At 24.2% G+C, this 15,109-nt stretch overlaps 1 protein-coding gene across 2 annotated transcripts in view; it reads left to right on the top strand.

Annotated features, from left to right (window-relative positions):
- Window positions 1-15,109, top strand: part of Trpgamma (Transient receptor potential cation channel gamma) — a 33,791-nt gene that overhangs the window by 13,708 nt on the left and 4,974 nt on the right. Inside the window, exons 4-14 of one of the 2 annotated variants that reach the window (XM_011505263.1) lie at window positions 1,187-1,335; window positions 1,721-1,916; window positions 4,675-4,845; window positions 6,695-6,929; window positions 8,246-8,366; window positions 9,145-9,429; window positions 9,881-10,014; window positions 10,276-10,408; window positions 10,620-10,815; window positions 13,061-13,255; window positions 14,002-14,227. In XM_011505263.1, the coding sequence (XP_011503565.1) occupies window positions 1,187-1,335; window positions 1,721-1,916; window positions 4,675-4,845; window positions 6,695-6,929; window positions 8,246-8,366; window positions 9,145-9,429; window positions 9,881-10,014; window positions 10,276-10,408; window positions 10,620-10,815; window positions 13,061-13,255; window positions 14,002-14,227 (2,041 nt within the window). Of the gene's footprint in view, window positions 1-1,186; window positions 1,336-1,720; window positions 1,917-4,674; window positions 4,846-6,694; window positions 6,930-8,245; window positions 8,367-9,144; window positions 9,430-9,880; window positions 10,015-10,275; window positions 10,409-10,619; window positions 10,816-12,959; window positions 13,256-14,001; window positions 14,228-15,109 lie in introns of those variants that run through there. The other variant, XM_011505264.1, reaches the window with a different exon arrangement.

Here is a 15,109-nt window from a genome sequence, read left to right as displayed (position 1 = left end):
TTTTGTAGCTGGTCTTGTTCTAGAGTATGTCCGGGAAGCTTCCATAGTTGGACTTTAATCCGCCCATCTTCTACATAAGCCGAGAAATCAAGAATCAGTACTAGCTGTAAGAACTTAATTGCAGTGTATCGTGATTTTCCAGTCTCTCTTCGGTGGCTTGTTATGACGTTCCCTTGCAATGTTGCAACTCTTTAGTTCTTCCTTATCTCCAAGTGAGATTACAAGTGGTCAGGTCCTATGCAATCCAGTCTTGATGAGATCAATTCAACTGTACACTAATTCACAATCGTAGAAGGAACTTCTTATTAAAACTCAGCTAGCTAAATGACTTGTCTCTCCGGTCCTCCTCCGTGAGAGTAGGTCGTGACATATCTTTATACTGTAAAAAGTATTTGGAAAGAGTAAGTGAAGGTACATTACGTAGTCCCTTCTTAAATGGTTCGCTGATCCCGCTCCACTTGGAATCCCTTCTTCCATTATTAATTAACCAATCAGAGGTTGATCTTGGGCCGCATAATAGATTATGCATGCCTTCATTTCCACTTCCTTCCGGGCTCAGTTCCGAATTTGCTAATCGGGAAAGTGTCGGAAGGTGGCGAGCCTTGCCTTTTCCATTGGTCACTTCTCCTTGGTTGCCTCATCCCTCTCTGGGACTTGGCTAGAAGAAGGGTCCGCTTGGGCGTGGTCAATTTTCCAATGCGATCGACCAGATGTGGCATAGCCAAGAACAATGCAAGCATTGTCTTAAAGGCCGAGTGCGCACGTATAGTCATTGCATGTTGTCGCACGTGCGGGTTTTGGGTTGCAGTGAATTAAGTAAATGTTTTGTACTCAATGCTTTACGCATATCTGATATACGTTTTGAATCTACCTTAGGGTTCTCCCGGCAATAAACACATTAGGGTTCTACTGCACTGGGAGTATGAGCACGTTTCGCTAGAGTTTTCCAGATGTTTTATGACACTAGTGCAAAATAATTATGAGCAGGAAAGTTTTGAAGTCTTAAATACAATTTTCATGATATTACTTGCCAGATGTTTTATTGCCTTACTAAAAGGAGTCTCTGATTCTCAAACATACACAAATAAAAAAATATTTCCGTTTAATACTTTAAGAAAATTTTATAAAAGTACTTTGAATACAATTCTATAACTATAAATACGTGTTATTTTCTACGATAACTTAGAGTTGGGAAGCTTTACCGCCAGATACAGCAACATTTACACCAGACATCACACCACTTATTCTATCAGCACATAGAGATAACTACGAAATCATTAAAATATTGTTGGATCGAGGTTCTACACTACCTATGCCTCACGATGTTCGTTGTGGGTAAGAACCATAAAATACATAATAATTAATTTCGTTTTTCAGAAACAAGTTCAACAGTATTTAATATATTTATATTTAATATATAAGACAATAATATTAAATATATATTTAATTAAAAACTAAATTTTGAATTTTAATTAAATATTGATAAAAATGTATTATACAAAATATAATAGGATATCCAATATAATTTTCAATATACAAATTTTCAAAATCAATATAACTACATTTATAAACTAATATAATTTAATTAGTAGTAAAGGACTTATCGATATTTGTTCTTATAAATTTTAGACACTTAAATTGTGTTTCATTTAAATAATCATTTGAGATATCAATGATTACTTTTTTAATTAGTTTTTTATAGTAATTGGGAATGTTATAGATGCGACGAATGTGTCACATCACGCCTGGAGGATTCACTTAGGCACTCAAGGAGTCGCATAAACGCTTACAGAGCACTTGCGTCGCCTTCCCTCATAGCTCTTTCCTCTAAAGATCCAATACTCACAGCCTTTGAGCTCTCCTGGGAACTTCGTCGCCTATCCTTTCTGGAACATGAATTTAAATGTGAATACCAGGTAATATTTTTCTAATATTCGATAAAGTTTGTATATTTTTAAGTACATTAATATTTTACATATAATTGTTTTTTATTTCGAGACTCTTAATATCAGTAAAAAATGTATATAAACTTTTTTATTTGAATTGATAAATAAAAAAAATTGTAGAAGTAACACATATATTTATATATTCAAAAACAGCAGTTTCAAATATAACAAACCCGAAAATTATTAGTATAATTCTGAAAAGTGGAAAAAATCATAATTTTACTCTAATTAATCATTGAAAATAGATTAAATTATGCAAATAATGAATTGAAAATTCTAAATTATTTTACTTGTATATTTTTCGAGTACCTATGTTATCCATACATTGTTAAATTTCATTTCATCAATATTTTGTAATAAATACACTAGAAGAGTATAATTATAGAAATATTTTTTTAACCGTAGCTTCATTTTTTAATTTGATTTGTAAAGTTACTTTTTTAATATATTCTTCTACCTTTTTTATATATTAAATAATAAATATTCAAAACTTAACAATTTGTAACGATTTTTTATCAATAATTTTATTGATTTCTTTTATTACTTTATCACTTTTCAGTAATTAAGATTTTCAATATAAATCCCTATAAATTACATTTATTTTATTTATATGTTATATAAATTTTTTACAATTAAAATATTTATTTAATATATTCAATTTTATAATATATTATATTAATTATAAATAATTATTTATTCGGAATAAAAATCAAATTAATAATTTTTATGAATTTCTACTTTCATTGGATATTATATATATAATATTTTGAGCATGTAAATATGTTTCTTCGTTTTTACGAGATAAACATAATAAATATTATAATTTATTTCAGGGCAAATAAATAGTTGATTCATAATTACAGATTGATAAACAATTTATTAAAAAACAATAGAGTATTTTACTATTATCTACGCTTGTATCAGGCGTAGTAATCATGTAAACAATATCTAGAAATTGCTAATTAGGAATATTAAAAATTTTAGAAAAATATAATAACTTTGTTAAAAATATTAATATTAAAAATATTACATGAGAAGAAATATAGTTTTCTTTGACAATTCTAAAAGGATAAACACATTCAAGAACTCAAAATCAAAATTTGATTTAAATAAATTTTAACAACTTTCTGAAATAATCAGAAATTTTCCTTAATTGTTTGTTATTTTTGGCATTGTATTTGAATATTAAAACTAAATTTTGTTAGTTAGTTCCAGTAATTCGGCTTTATTATATACTAATGAGATTATATAATTATTCGAATCATAATTATATTTATCAATCTGTTTATAAAATATTTGTAAATGTACAAATATGTTAATTATATATATTACATCTGTAAGGAAAAATTTTTTTTTTCAAACCATAAAGTTGGATATAATCATGTTTTACTTAAAAAAAAATTATTTCTTGAAACTAACTTCTAAAATTAAACTTGTAAGTGAAGTTTTAATAATGCAATAAAATAATTATGATTTTGTTATTAATTTTTGAAAATATGAATAAAATCTATTTCAGAAATTCTTTTCTTTAATCTGAAAAAATTACAAAATGATTTTTTAATAGTTAATAAAAAATATATATTAATGAATAATATCAAAGATATATAATTTATATACGCAATAAAAAATGTAAACTTTGGATTTTCTAATACTTGCGTAGTCTAGTAAAATATTCAGTTTATTTTTCTATTTTTTTCCTTTTTTCATATTGATATTTTGCAATTGCCTGCACGCAATTTTCTAAATATTCCAGATGCTGGTTGGAAACTTACTCTTTCAATATATCTGATATGGTGATCTTATTTGTTAAAAAAATAATAATAACATTTCTTAAGAAACAGAGTATTTATAATATTTGCAATATACCGAGAAATGAAACAGAAATCGTGAGATAGGCATATTGATATAGATTTAACATATTACCAGAATTACTAAATACTTAATCAATTAGAATATGAAGCCAGAAATTTAAAAGTTTTTCTATTTAAAAAATGTATAAATTAATATGAGAATTGTTCTGTTAACTCAAAACTTCAGTCTGCAGCTTTAATTCTTTTGTTTTGATTCATCTATTTTCATTTGAACTTTGAGTAATTTCTACACCTGTTCTCCACTTCATTTCCGAGTAATTTATATTACTTTTATTATTTTTCCTCTTTCTCATAATCGTATAATTCCTTAAATTTTATATTTTATCAATTGTTCGTCAAAAAATACGTTTAAAACCAACAATATCTTATCTCAAAGAGATACCACTACTTACGTAACTTATGACATAGCTAATTATAATAATATTAATTTAATGCAAATGTTTTCAAAATATATAATGAAGATATTAAAATTTAATTATTTATTTTAATACATTTTACATATAAAATCAGTATAATATTTAGTTTGTTAATACTCTCTTAGGATTGATTAAAAATAAGAAATCGATGACTGTTAGATATAATGTTTTATCTAAGCTATAATAAGTTCATTTTTCTATTATAGAGAAAAAATTCTTTTTTCTTTTAAGACCACACAAACTAATTTTGGTTAATTAAAGTATCACACTTTAAGAAAATTTTATTTATCTGAAATCTGTGTATCTATAAAAAATAAAGGAAGGTACATGAAGATTTTATTAAAAGACATTTGAAATTTAAACAATTACTTAATAAAGAGTAAGTTATTCAATAAAAGACTTTAAAAAATACTTTCTCAAAATTAAAATTTTCTTTTTTAGGAACTTCGCAGACAATGTCAAGATTTCGCTACAGCTCTTCTAGATCACACGAGAAGTTCATATGAATTAGAAGTATTATTAAACCATGATCCGAGTGGACCAGCATTTGAACACGGTGAACGCATGCATCTTAATCGGCTTAAACTTGCAGTTAAGCTTCGTCAAAAAAAGGTAAACTGCAGTAGTTTAATTATTAGTAAATATAGTTATTAATGCATGATAGGACCTTATAAAGAATTTGCTCACACTAAGTATAAAAAATAAAATTATTAACTCATTCTCTTTATTAGTATTTTTATAAATATTTTTTCTTATATTATTATTCTTAATATTGAATTATTTGAATTAATTCAAATTGAATATATTCTATATTCAAAGTTTAAGAATATTAATAGATCTGTGAGACGAGAAAAAAATTTATACATACAAAGAAAACAATTTTATTCTTCTATTATTATACATTTACTATTGTTTAGAATTCCAGCCATCAGAATAATCCGAAGACCAAGGTTTTTGAAATAGAACGTACCGCCGTAATAACAACGGGGTGTGGGGTGCATTTACAGGGGAAAGAATGGCAAGAGTCGCGAAGTCATAAGCACTCTCATCGGTAATTATTAGTGAGGGGAGAATCACAAGAGTCGCGAAGCCATAAGTGCTCTCATCGACGATCTTTATGAATTAGTGGGGACTATCTAACAGTATCGGCGCCCTCTTCAGCGGTCTGATAATAATCAAGTTGCAGAGGTCTGACCGATAGCGTCGGCGCTGAGCCGCAATAACAATAAATGATATAAATAGTTGCTGGAAATGCCGTACTATGTCGTCGAACTCAGTGCGGTCTGACTAGAGTCACGTTGCGAACGACGCACCGATAGCTGGCCAGCAATAGATAATAAATATTGTATATAAATGTGTATACCTTGCACGGATTCCAATACAGACGTGTAGATCTTTAACTGTGTGACGTGCACCATTGCACTTTGACTTACTCAACAAGACTAATTTGCTTCGTCATGTGTTGCTCCTTATATATGATTTCGTTCATTTAGAGTTCGTAATTCTTGGAAATTCTGTCAAATTCTCGGAAAGCAAACTTTAGTAGGTTTAAGAATCTTCCTTTGTGACTATGCGGATACGGTATAAGGCTTTAAATACATCGAGAACATTTTACAATAAACATTTTAAAATATTTAATTCAGTAAACTTGTGTATAATTTTAAAACAAAAAAATTCTTAAAAATGCAAAATAAATATTTTCTATCAAGTTATTAATATCGAAAAAAAGTATAATTAAAAGGTGACTAATAGTATAATGAATAATAAAGTAGTTTAACACACTGTTAGCAAATCTGTAACATAAATTATTTTACATATATATGTATATATATATATATATTATGGATTTTTATATAATATTTACTTCAATGTTTAAAGGCATTATTATATAAACAAAATCATATGGCTACATTACATGGTCTATTAATATGAATATGTACCTATTTATAATCTATAAAAGTCTCTATTATTTTTTGTATTATTTAATTTTTTATTTTATTATTTAATTTTTAACTACCTTAAAAATATTTATTTAATAAACTGACATCTCATTTTGAATAATAGCGGCAGATTTTAACAATAAATAAAGTCATTTATAAATTCCTAGAAATTAATTTTATAGTGTTTTTCTTATAGTAATAATATTTATATATTTATAATACAATTATAATAGAATATTTTTTATTTGATATTTATGTATTCAGTAAATAAACTATAATTTTTAATATATAAATATTAGATTTCGGTTATAATTGTCATTAAATAAGCACCTTCAATTTGCTCAAGTATTCTTTTTAATTGCTTTTTAATAAATGTATATCAAACACATATTAATATATTCGAATAAACTTTTAATATGCTACATTAAAATTATTCAAAAATATTAAATAAATAAACTGAATTTGTTTAAATGACATAAATTCATTTATTTTACTAAACTTAATTGTGTTTTAATTTACAGTTTGTGGCACATCCAAATGTGCAACAGTTATTAGCATCAATCTGGTATGAAGGCCTACCAGGTTTTAGACGTAAAAATATGGTTTTGCAAGCTTTGGAGATAGTTCGCATCGGTATACTTTTTCCCTTCTTCAGTGCTGCTTACATCATTGCACCTCATAGTGTAATTGGCCAAACAATGAGAAAACCTTTTATCAAGTTCATATGTCATTCTGCTTCATATTTCACATTTTTATGTAAGCATTTTATGTATTCTTAAAATTGTTTATCTTAACGTAATAAAATTTGTAATTTATTTAAAGAACTTTATGTAAAAAAATAGTTTTTGAACTACCAGAATAAATATTTTACACTAAATAAAAAATTTCAAAAATATGCACTCCATAGATATTATTTTTGCATGCATACTCACATATTTCTAGCAATGGAGTAATACTATTGTAACTATATTTCCATAGATATATCTATTGTTCAACTTATAATTGATGGATTTATTATTCTATAGACAACTTACAACTTACAATTGTATAATTTTTAATCTATTTTATCTTCACTAGTTTATTTCTAAATCACTAAAATATTTCTTTATTAAATTCTATAAAGGTTCTCAATAAATTATTTTTTTATTGAAATTTTATTCATTTTAATATGTTTTTTGTCAAAAGTAGGATAAATTTCTTTTCATTGTTAAATACAATCCCCATTGAAAATTTAAAATGTTGTATTCTGTATTTATCATTAATAAGCAATATCTGAATATTGATTACTTATCGATTGTGTTAATTTCTTTTAATAAAGGATAAAAAGAAATAACAGGTTATATTGAATAATTTAAAATTTTTTATGTAAATTGAATTGATAGAATAATATATTAAATTATAAAATAGACAAATATATAATTTAACCTTAAATTTAGATTGTTTTCAATGCACTGACAAGCGGTATGCAAATGTTATCTTGATCTAAAGATTTATATTTAGTATAATGCAAATATTTCGATGGATTATGAAATTTTGAATTATATTTTATATCTATCTAATAACTTTGAGACTGCATCTTCCAATAATATATTGGTTTATGATTTCTCCAGTTATCATATCATTAAACAAGATTTACAAAGATACACACTGTAATATTCTGAAATAACTTAGGATATCGGCTAATGAATTGACATTTAAAAATACAAATATATTTAAAGATACATTAAAGGATGAAACATGAAAAAATACATATGAGACCCTAATAGCATTCACTTTATATCGAAAGGATAGTTTTGTTTGGGATATTTATATCGAAATTTTCTTCTAGTTTAACACTACTAAAGTAAACATGGAATATTTGTTACCTCAATATCACTAGAAAATTTATTTTAATTCTACAGTATAATCTAAAACAAGAAGATTCTGGAACAATTAACTAATATTTAAATCAATTAATATTTAATTTAAAGAATATATACTCTAAAAACCAAATATTGGTTGATCTAGAAAAAAACTAATTATAATTAAAAAATGTTATAAGTCAATATTAATTTTAATAATTATGTTTATAGTTATGTTAATACTGGCAAGTCAAAGAATAGAAAGCGTAATCGGTGTTTGGACAGGTCGTGATATTTCCGATCATGAGGTTGAGCCAACAAAAAGAGGTGCTGCGCCAACGATAGTAGAATGGTGAAAATCCAATTTAAACTGATAATTCAATATTATTTTTAAATATCATACATATCTTTACTTCTTGAAATTTATAGAAATTTTTTGATGATTTCTATTATTTACTAACAATCATGATAATAAAATAAAATAGATTATAAATAAATAATTTTATTTATTATAATTTAAATTATAATATAAATTATATTAAATTATATATTTAATATATAATTTATTATAATATAATTATAATTATAATTGTAATGATTATAATATAAATAAATATTAAATAATTTAAGATTTAAAACGAAATCTAGTTGATAAAATAAATTAAAACTCAATTAGTATTAGTATTGAATTACTCCCTAATTATTTCAATTTAACTAAATGAACATTTGATAACGTTTTTCAAGTGTAATAACAAAAGTGATACAAATAGTAACAAGGATTATTATTTCTTATAGAATATCTTATTTCTTTTTCAATTTATAGTACAGAAATTTTTATATTTTCAAAATAATTAAATATCATTAATATCAATAAATTATATTAAGATAAATTATATTAAACAATATTAAGAAATTTTATTAAAATTCCTGAATATGAAATCACTAAAATTAACTAAAAGATTCTAAAAGTTATTTAAAATATCTCAATCAATAAAGCAGTATTGTTGTATGTCTAGTTGAATCTATTAAAAAAAACGATTTTTTAAAAAAATGTTCGACTCATTGAAATGATATTGAAATACTATTACTTAAATAAATATATATACTTCTTTTACCTATTTTTTGCTTAGGTTCATTCTCGCTTGGGTTTCTGGACTAATTTGGTCGGAAGTAAAACAATTGTGGGACGTTGGTTTAGAAGAATATGTAAATGATATGTGGAACGTGATTGACTTCGTGACAAATTCCTTGTATGTGGCAACAGTAGCGTTAAGAGTGGTTGCTTACTATAGAGTACAAAAGGAAAATGAAGGTCAGGTGTACGGTACAATAATAGAACTGCAACGTGAACAATGGGATACATGGGATCCCATGCTTATATCTGAAGGTCTCTTCTCAGCTGCTAATATTTTTAGGTTTGATACTTGTATATGTATTATTCATTGCAAAAAAATTACATACTTTTGTTTTGATATACAAAATTATATTTCATGTTATAACAAATATGGATTATAAAAGGTTTTCTTCTAAGATACATAGATATTAATTACTTTTAATTGTGGAGATCTTTTGCGCAATTAAATGTCTGTAAAGATCTCTTCGATTGAATATTTTTTAAATTTTATGATATATTATACATTTACATATACAATATTTTGTTTGGTACATTATTTATATTAATTTTATAAAATGAAAATTATAACCCAGTGAAATATAATAGAATCATATATTATTTCTTGCATTCCATTAACATTTATATTAATATTATTACATACTGAATTTTTTTATCTTATGATATTATTTATATTATTATATATAATACTTTTATTGGCATTATTTTAGATTATTTTTATTTCAATTTTACAGTTCATTAAAGCTAGTCTATATTTTCTCTGTGAATCCTCATCTTGGACCACTACAGGTATCCCTCTCCAGAATGGTAATGGATATTATGAAATTCTTCTTTTTGTACGTGCTGGTACTCTTTGCTTTTTCATGTGGTAATTTTTTCTACTTTAATCTCGTTAAATCTCTTGATTATATAATTTTCCAAAACTTATATTGATAATTTATTCTCATATTTTAAAAATATTATCTATCGAATATACAAATATATAATTTAATTTCTTTTCAAGCTGTTTATGTGCTTGAAATATATAATAACTATTAAAAATTCCATCACAATTGTAAAAAACAAAATTATAAAAATGTTATTGTTGAAAATTTAAAAAATAATTTTTAACTAATAAATTTTAATAAAGGTTTGAATCAACTATTATGGTATTACGCTGACATGGAGAAGAAAAGATGTCCAACAGCGATGCCTCATCTACCAGCCAATGCAAATATTACTATGGATCCAAACGCGTGTATTGTTTGGAGAAGATTTGCAAAGTACTTAACTAATTATTTAGTTTTACAAAGAAAAGATATTAAAAATATTATTGTCTCTAAGACTCATGTTTGTTTATAATATTTGTAAGTAAAATAGATTAATTTTTAAAATAAAATTAATAAGAGCTGTAAATTCATATATTTCGTATATTTTTCTTTGGTATATGTATGTTATTTTAACGAAATAAAAAATGTTATTCAATTTTAACAGTCTTTTTGAAACAACACAAACGCTCTTTTGGGCCGTCTTTGGCCTAGTTGATCTTGAGAGCTTTGAATTAGACGGGATCAAGGTCTTTACTAGATTTTGGGGTATGCTGATGTTTGGTACTTACTCAGTGATAAACATCGTTGTATTGTTAAATCTACTTATTGCTATGATGAATCATTCCTATCAATTAATTTCTGTAAGTAATCAACTACATTTTTTCAAAGAAAAATGCGTATTGACAAATTCGTTATATATGAATTATTTATTTTAATAATGTAATTATAACTAAACAATCAATTAAATTTATTTGTGAAACTTTTTATATTAAAAATTTTGTATTCTTATATTATAAAAACATACAGCTATTTGAATTCTTAATGGAAAATATATATTGTCAAATAATACATTTTTTGTTAAATTCGATATATATTTAAAAATAACGTAAAAAATATTATAAATAATACGATATGTTAAAAATGTTAATTATTGTAAAGTTTAAAAATGTTAAAAAATGATAATGATGTTAATAAAATATATTTAAGATAAGTAAAATTTAATCAACTAATATAATGAGTTTAAAAAAAAAGTAGATTATGTAAAGTTTGGTAATTGTTGAACTCTACTTATTTAAGAGGTTATGTGTGGTCATAAATATCTACAGAGGATACTTTAAATTACTTAAACTTAATTTAATGTAAATAAAAATATTTTTTTAATTGTTAACTTTGATGAGTCTATCTATATCTGTTAAGAGAAATTCATTATGCCCAAAATCTTAGTAACTAGAACCAATATTCTTACTTCCTACAAGTGTAATAAAAGTTTAATCATGAATTTTTAATAATTTACGCTTATAAATATAGCATAAGTAATTTTAGAAAACAGGAATCAGACAAAAATTGTCATTCATTTTATTTAAAAATGATGACAATAAAGTTCATTAAAAATTCAATTAAATATATATAATTTATTAGTATTTTATCATTACAGTTCTATAGATCAGAATTTCTAAAATAGAAAATATTCTACAAATAATAAATCATGGTAAATTAGTAATGAACTCTATCTAAAAACAAGCTACAACTAATTAAACGTGTTTATAATTCATTATTAATGATCTAATATAATATTGTAATATCTATAAAATCAATTTATGTATAAAAAGACAAAAATTCTTTATTTTACTTAAAATAACAATTAAAAATATAACCAAATCAATTGAAAAATCATATATTAAATTATATGTTGTGGCGCATTATTATTAAAATAACTTATATATTTGATTACTATTTGCATTTATTTTTAAATAATGATCATTTTACTAATAAATTTATATGTGAGATATAAAAATAACCATAATGCTCGTGCATATACAAATAAACAAGATAGAGATACGAAAGTGTAACCGAATTAAAAATGGAAAAAATGCTATGAATGATTTGCAGATAACAGAAAATGAATATATTTTAAGTTATTATTGTAGTTAATGTATAATTTTTTAACTTATATAATTCTACCCAAGTTTCATGCGTTTTTAAAATTGTATTAGTATTTCTAACTTAAAACATGATGCATATGATTTTTAAAAATGTTATACTATTTCAATTGAAGAATTGTAATTTTATTGTAATATAAAAACTTGAAATTAAATAAAAGTGTTTTAACTTTAATTCTTACTTTTCAGTTTACATAAATTATATATATATATATATATATATATATATATCATTTAAAAAATTGTAATTTTACCATTAACTACAAACTTATTATGGAAAATTAAAATATTAAACTATTAAATTCTTAATTTATTATCTTAAAAAAATATTCAGCTTATCACATATTCTTTTTTACATTATATAAACTTTAAAGAAATAGTATGCATTGAAACCAAAATATTAACAGAGACCGTAATCATCTATAGCATTTCTTTATTTAAATTATTCATGTAAATAGTATTCAAATATTTATAAATACAGATATTGTTAACAAATATTTAAGATATTAGCTTTTCCGAATCTTAAAAGGGTTTAATTTTTTTAATTTTAATTTTATTCATAATATTACTTTTTTTGGCTATACATAACTTCGTATAGAAAATTACAAAAATTTAATATTTAATGATTTGAGCTAAAATATTTATTTAATTAAATATTAATTAAAAAAAAAAATTTTATGGGATAAATTTGTAATAAATCTTAATAAATTCTAAATAATTCTTTACAATACAGTTCTGGGTATCAGTTGAACGAATCTTTTAAAATCGGCATTAATGTTTCTAACATCTAATAAATATATCAAGATATAATATATTGATAAAAATCACACTGAATAGTCACATAGAATTACAGGAAATACAACATTAATTTTATTAACAAGTGCAAAGAATATAGGCCATATATGGTAATGTAAATTGGTCCACGTTCGATTGTGGTTACTCACAGGAACGCGCAGATATTGAATGGAAATTCGCACGCAGCAAGCTTTGGATAAGTTATTTCGAAGAAGGTGGTACTGTGCCACCACCATTTAATATTATTCCCACGCCGAAAAGTGCCTGGTACATTGGCCAATGGATTTATAGAAAACTTTGCGGTCATAGTCGTGCAGCGAAAAAAGAACACATGCGTACTATACGAGTAAGTTTATTATTACATTATTAGTACCTCATTTATTAAAATAGTTTTATTATTTTGCCAAATATACTTTAATTTTGTAATATTTTATGGAGAGAAATAACTTAATAATAGATTTTAAGGTGATGGGCATCAAAATAATTGATAGTGGAAAGAGGTTAAAAGAGAGTAATAATTTGATTTGATTTCAAATATTTTTTTATTTAAAGTATTAATTCTATAAAATTCTGTCAAATTAAAAAAATTTGTATACGATATATCTACGATTTGTTTGACGTGCTCTAACAAAATTTGGGTACATCGGTTGTTTATCCTTCTTTTCTTTCTGGTCTCGCATAGTATTAAATATAGTATTAAATAAATATACGTCACTAAGCGATGCAGATCTCTATTCAAAGTTATTTTAAATATTTTATATTTTTTATAATTTATCTGTCTTTATTATTGTGTAAAAATTGTTAAAAATAACTAAAATAATAGTATGTATAAAATTTAAAAAATGTGTTTATAATGGCTAAATAATAGAAATAAATGATAAGATTATTGTTGTTAAATACATTCTAAACAATTATTTTTTGTTAATGTACTTTACTGCATACCTTGTATTATCATTTATCAATATATTATCTTATCTTATTAATTATATTATCAATATAATTTAAATTATGTACTTAATTATTTTAGAAGTACCTAAGAATTATTCTTTCCCGTTGATTTACTTATGAAATTAACTATGTTTATATTCGCAGAGAAAAGTCAAACAAGCATCTGAACGAGATTTTCGATATCAAGGTATAATGCGCAATCTGGTAAGGCGCTACGTAACTGTTGAACAGCGGAAAACGGAAAATGAGGGTGTGACTGAGGACGATGTGAATGAAATCAAACAAGATATCAGCGCCTTTCGATGCGAGCTTATTAATATCTTGCAAAAATCCGGTATAGCCACAGAACACACTTCCGGAACGGGTACCGGTAAGGGTAGAAACAAATAATTTTATATTCATTTTTATATTTTATATATATGTAATTAATTAATTAATTATTGACTATATGTATCCATTACATGGTAATTGAAGAAGTACTAATTTATTGGCTGACAGCCATTTTATACTTTTGTTACTTATTTCATCTAATCACTAATCTTATATATATCTCAAAAATAGATTTATAGATATCATATAATCAATGTTTTATATAGATTAAAGAACAAAATCTCGATATAAATGTTCTCGAAAAGTAGTCAAGTTATTTCGTATGGATCTTGAGAGCCGTTATAATAAATTATATGCATATATTTACATGTATTTTTATCAATTAAGAAATTATGTAGGGTTTGTTTAATAATTACAAATACAATTGACTATATTCAACATGAAAATACAAAATGAAAGTATATATAGTGAGCCGTGTTATTATAAAACTATTAGAAAGAAAATTGCAAATATATTGAACATCACTAAGATACATTTTTCTTTTGATGAGCTTTGATGCTGTTAAATTCAACGAATCTTCAATTAATCAAATATTTTTATACGACAAAGAATAAAAAAATTGGCATTGAATTGTTTACTTGATATATTTCTACATTGTTACCATCTCTTTTATTTTATAGTATTGCATGTATTATATTTAATATACAAAACGAAATTAAGTTAGTATGTTGCAAAATCATTTAGTAATATTTCTTTTTGTTGATTGATAATGGAAATTGATTGTCTTACATTATTACAAATAATATAATTAATACAACGATTAGTCTTAGTTATATGACTAAATGATTAACTTGGTTTTTTATTATTATACTTCGTTGAGTTTTATTGACTTATATTTTTTTCTAACATAATATAGATATTT

Source organism: Ceratosolen solmsi, unplaced genomic scaffold, assembly GCF_000503995.2.
Source record: "Ceratosolen solmsi marchali unplaced genomic scaffold, CerSol_1.0 scaffold5, whole genome shotgun sequence".
In the NCBI taxonomy this organism is placed as follows: Eukaryota; Metazoa; Arthropoda; class Insecta; order Hymenoptera; family Agaonidae; genus Ceratosolen; species Ceratosolen solmsi.
This window is presented reverse-complemented; position numbering and strand designations above follow the sequence as displayed.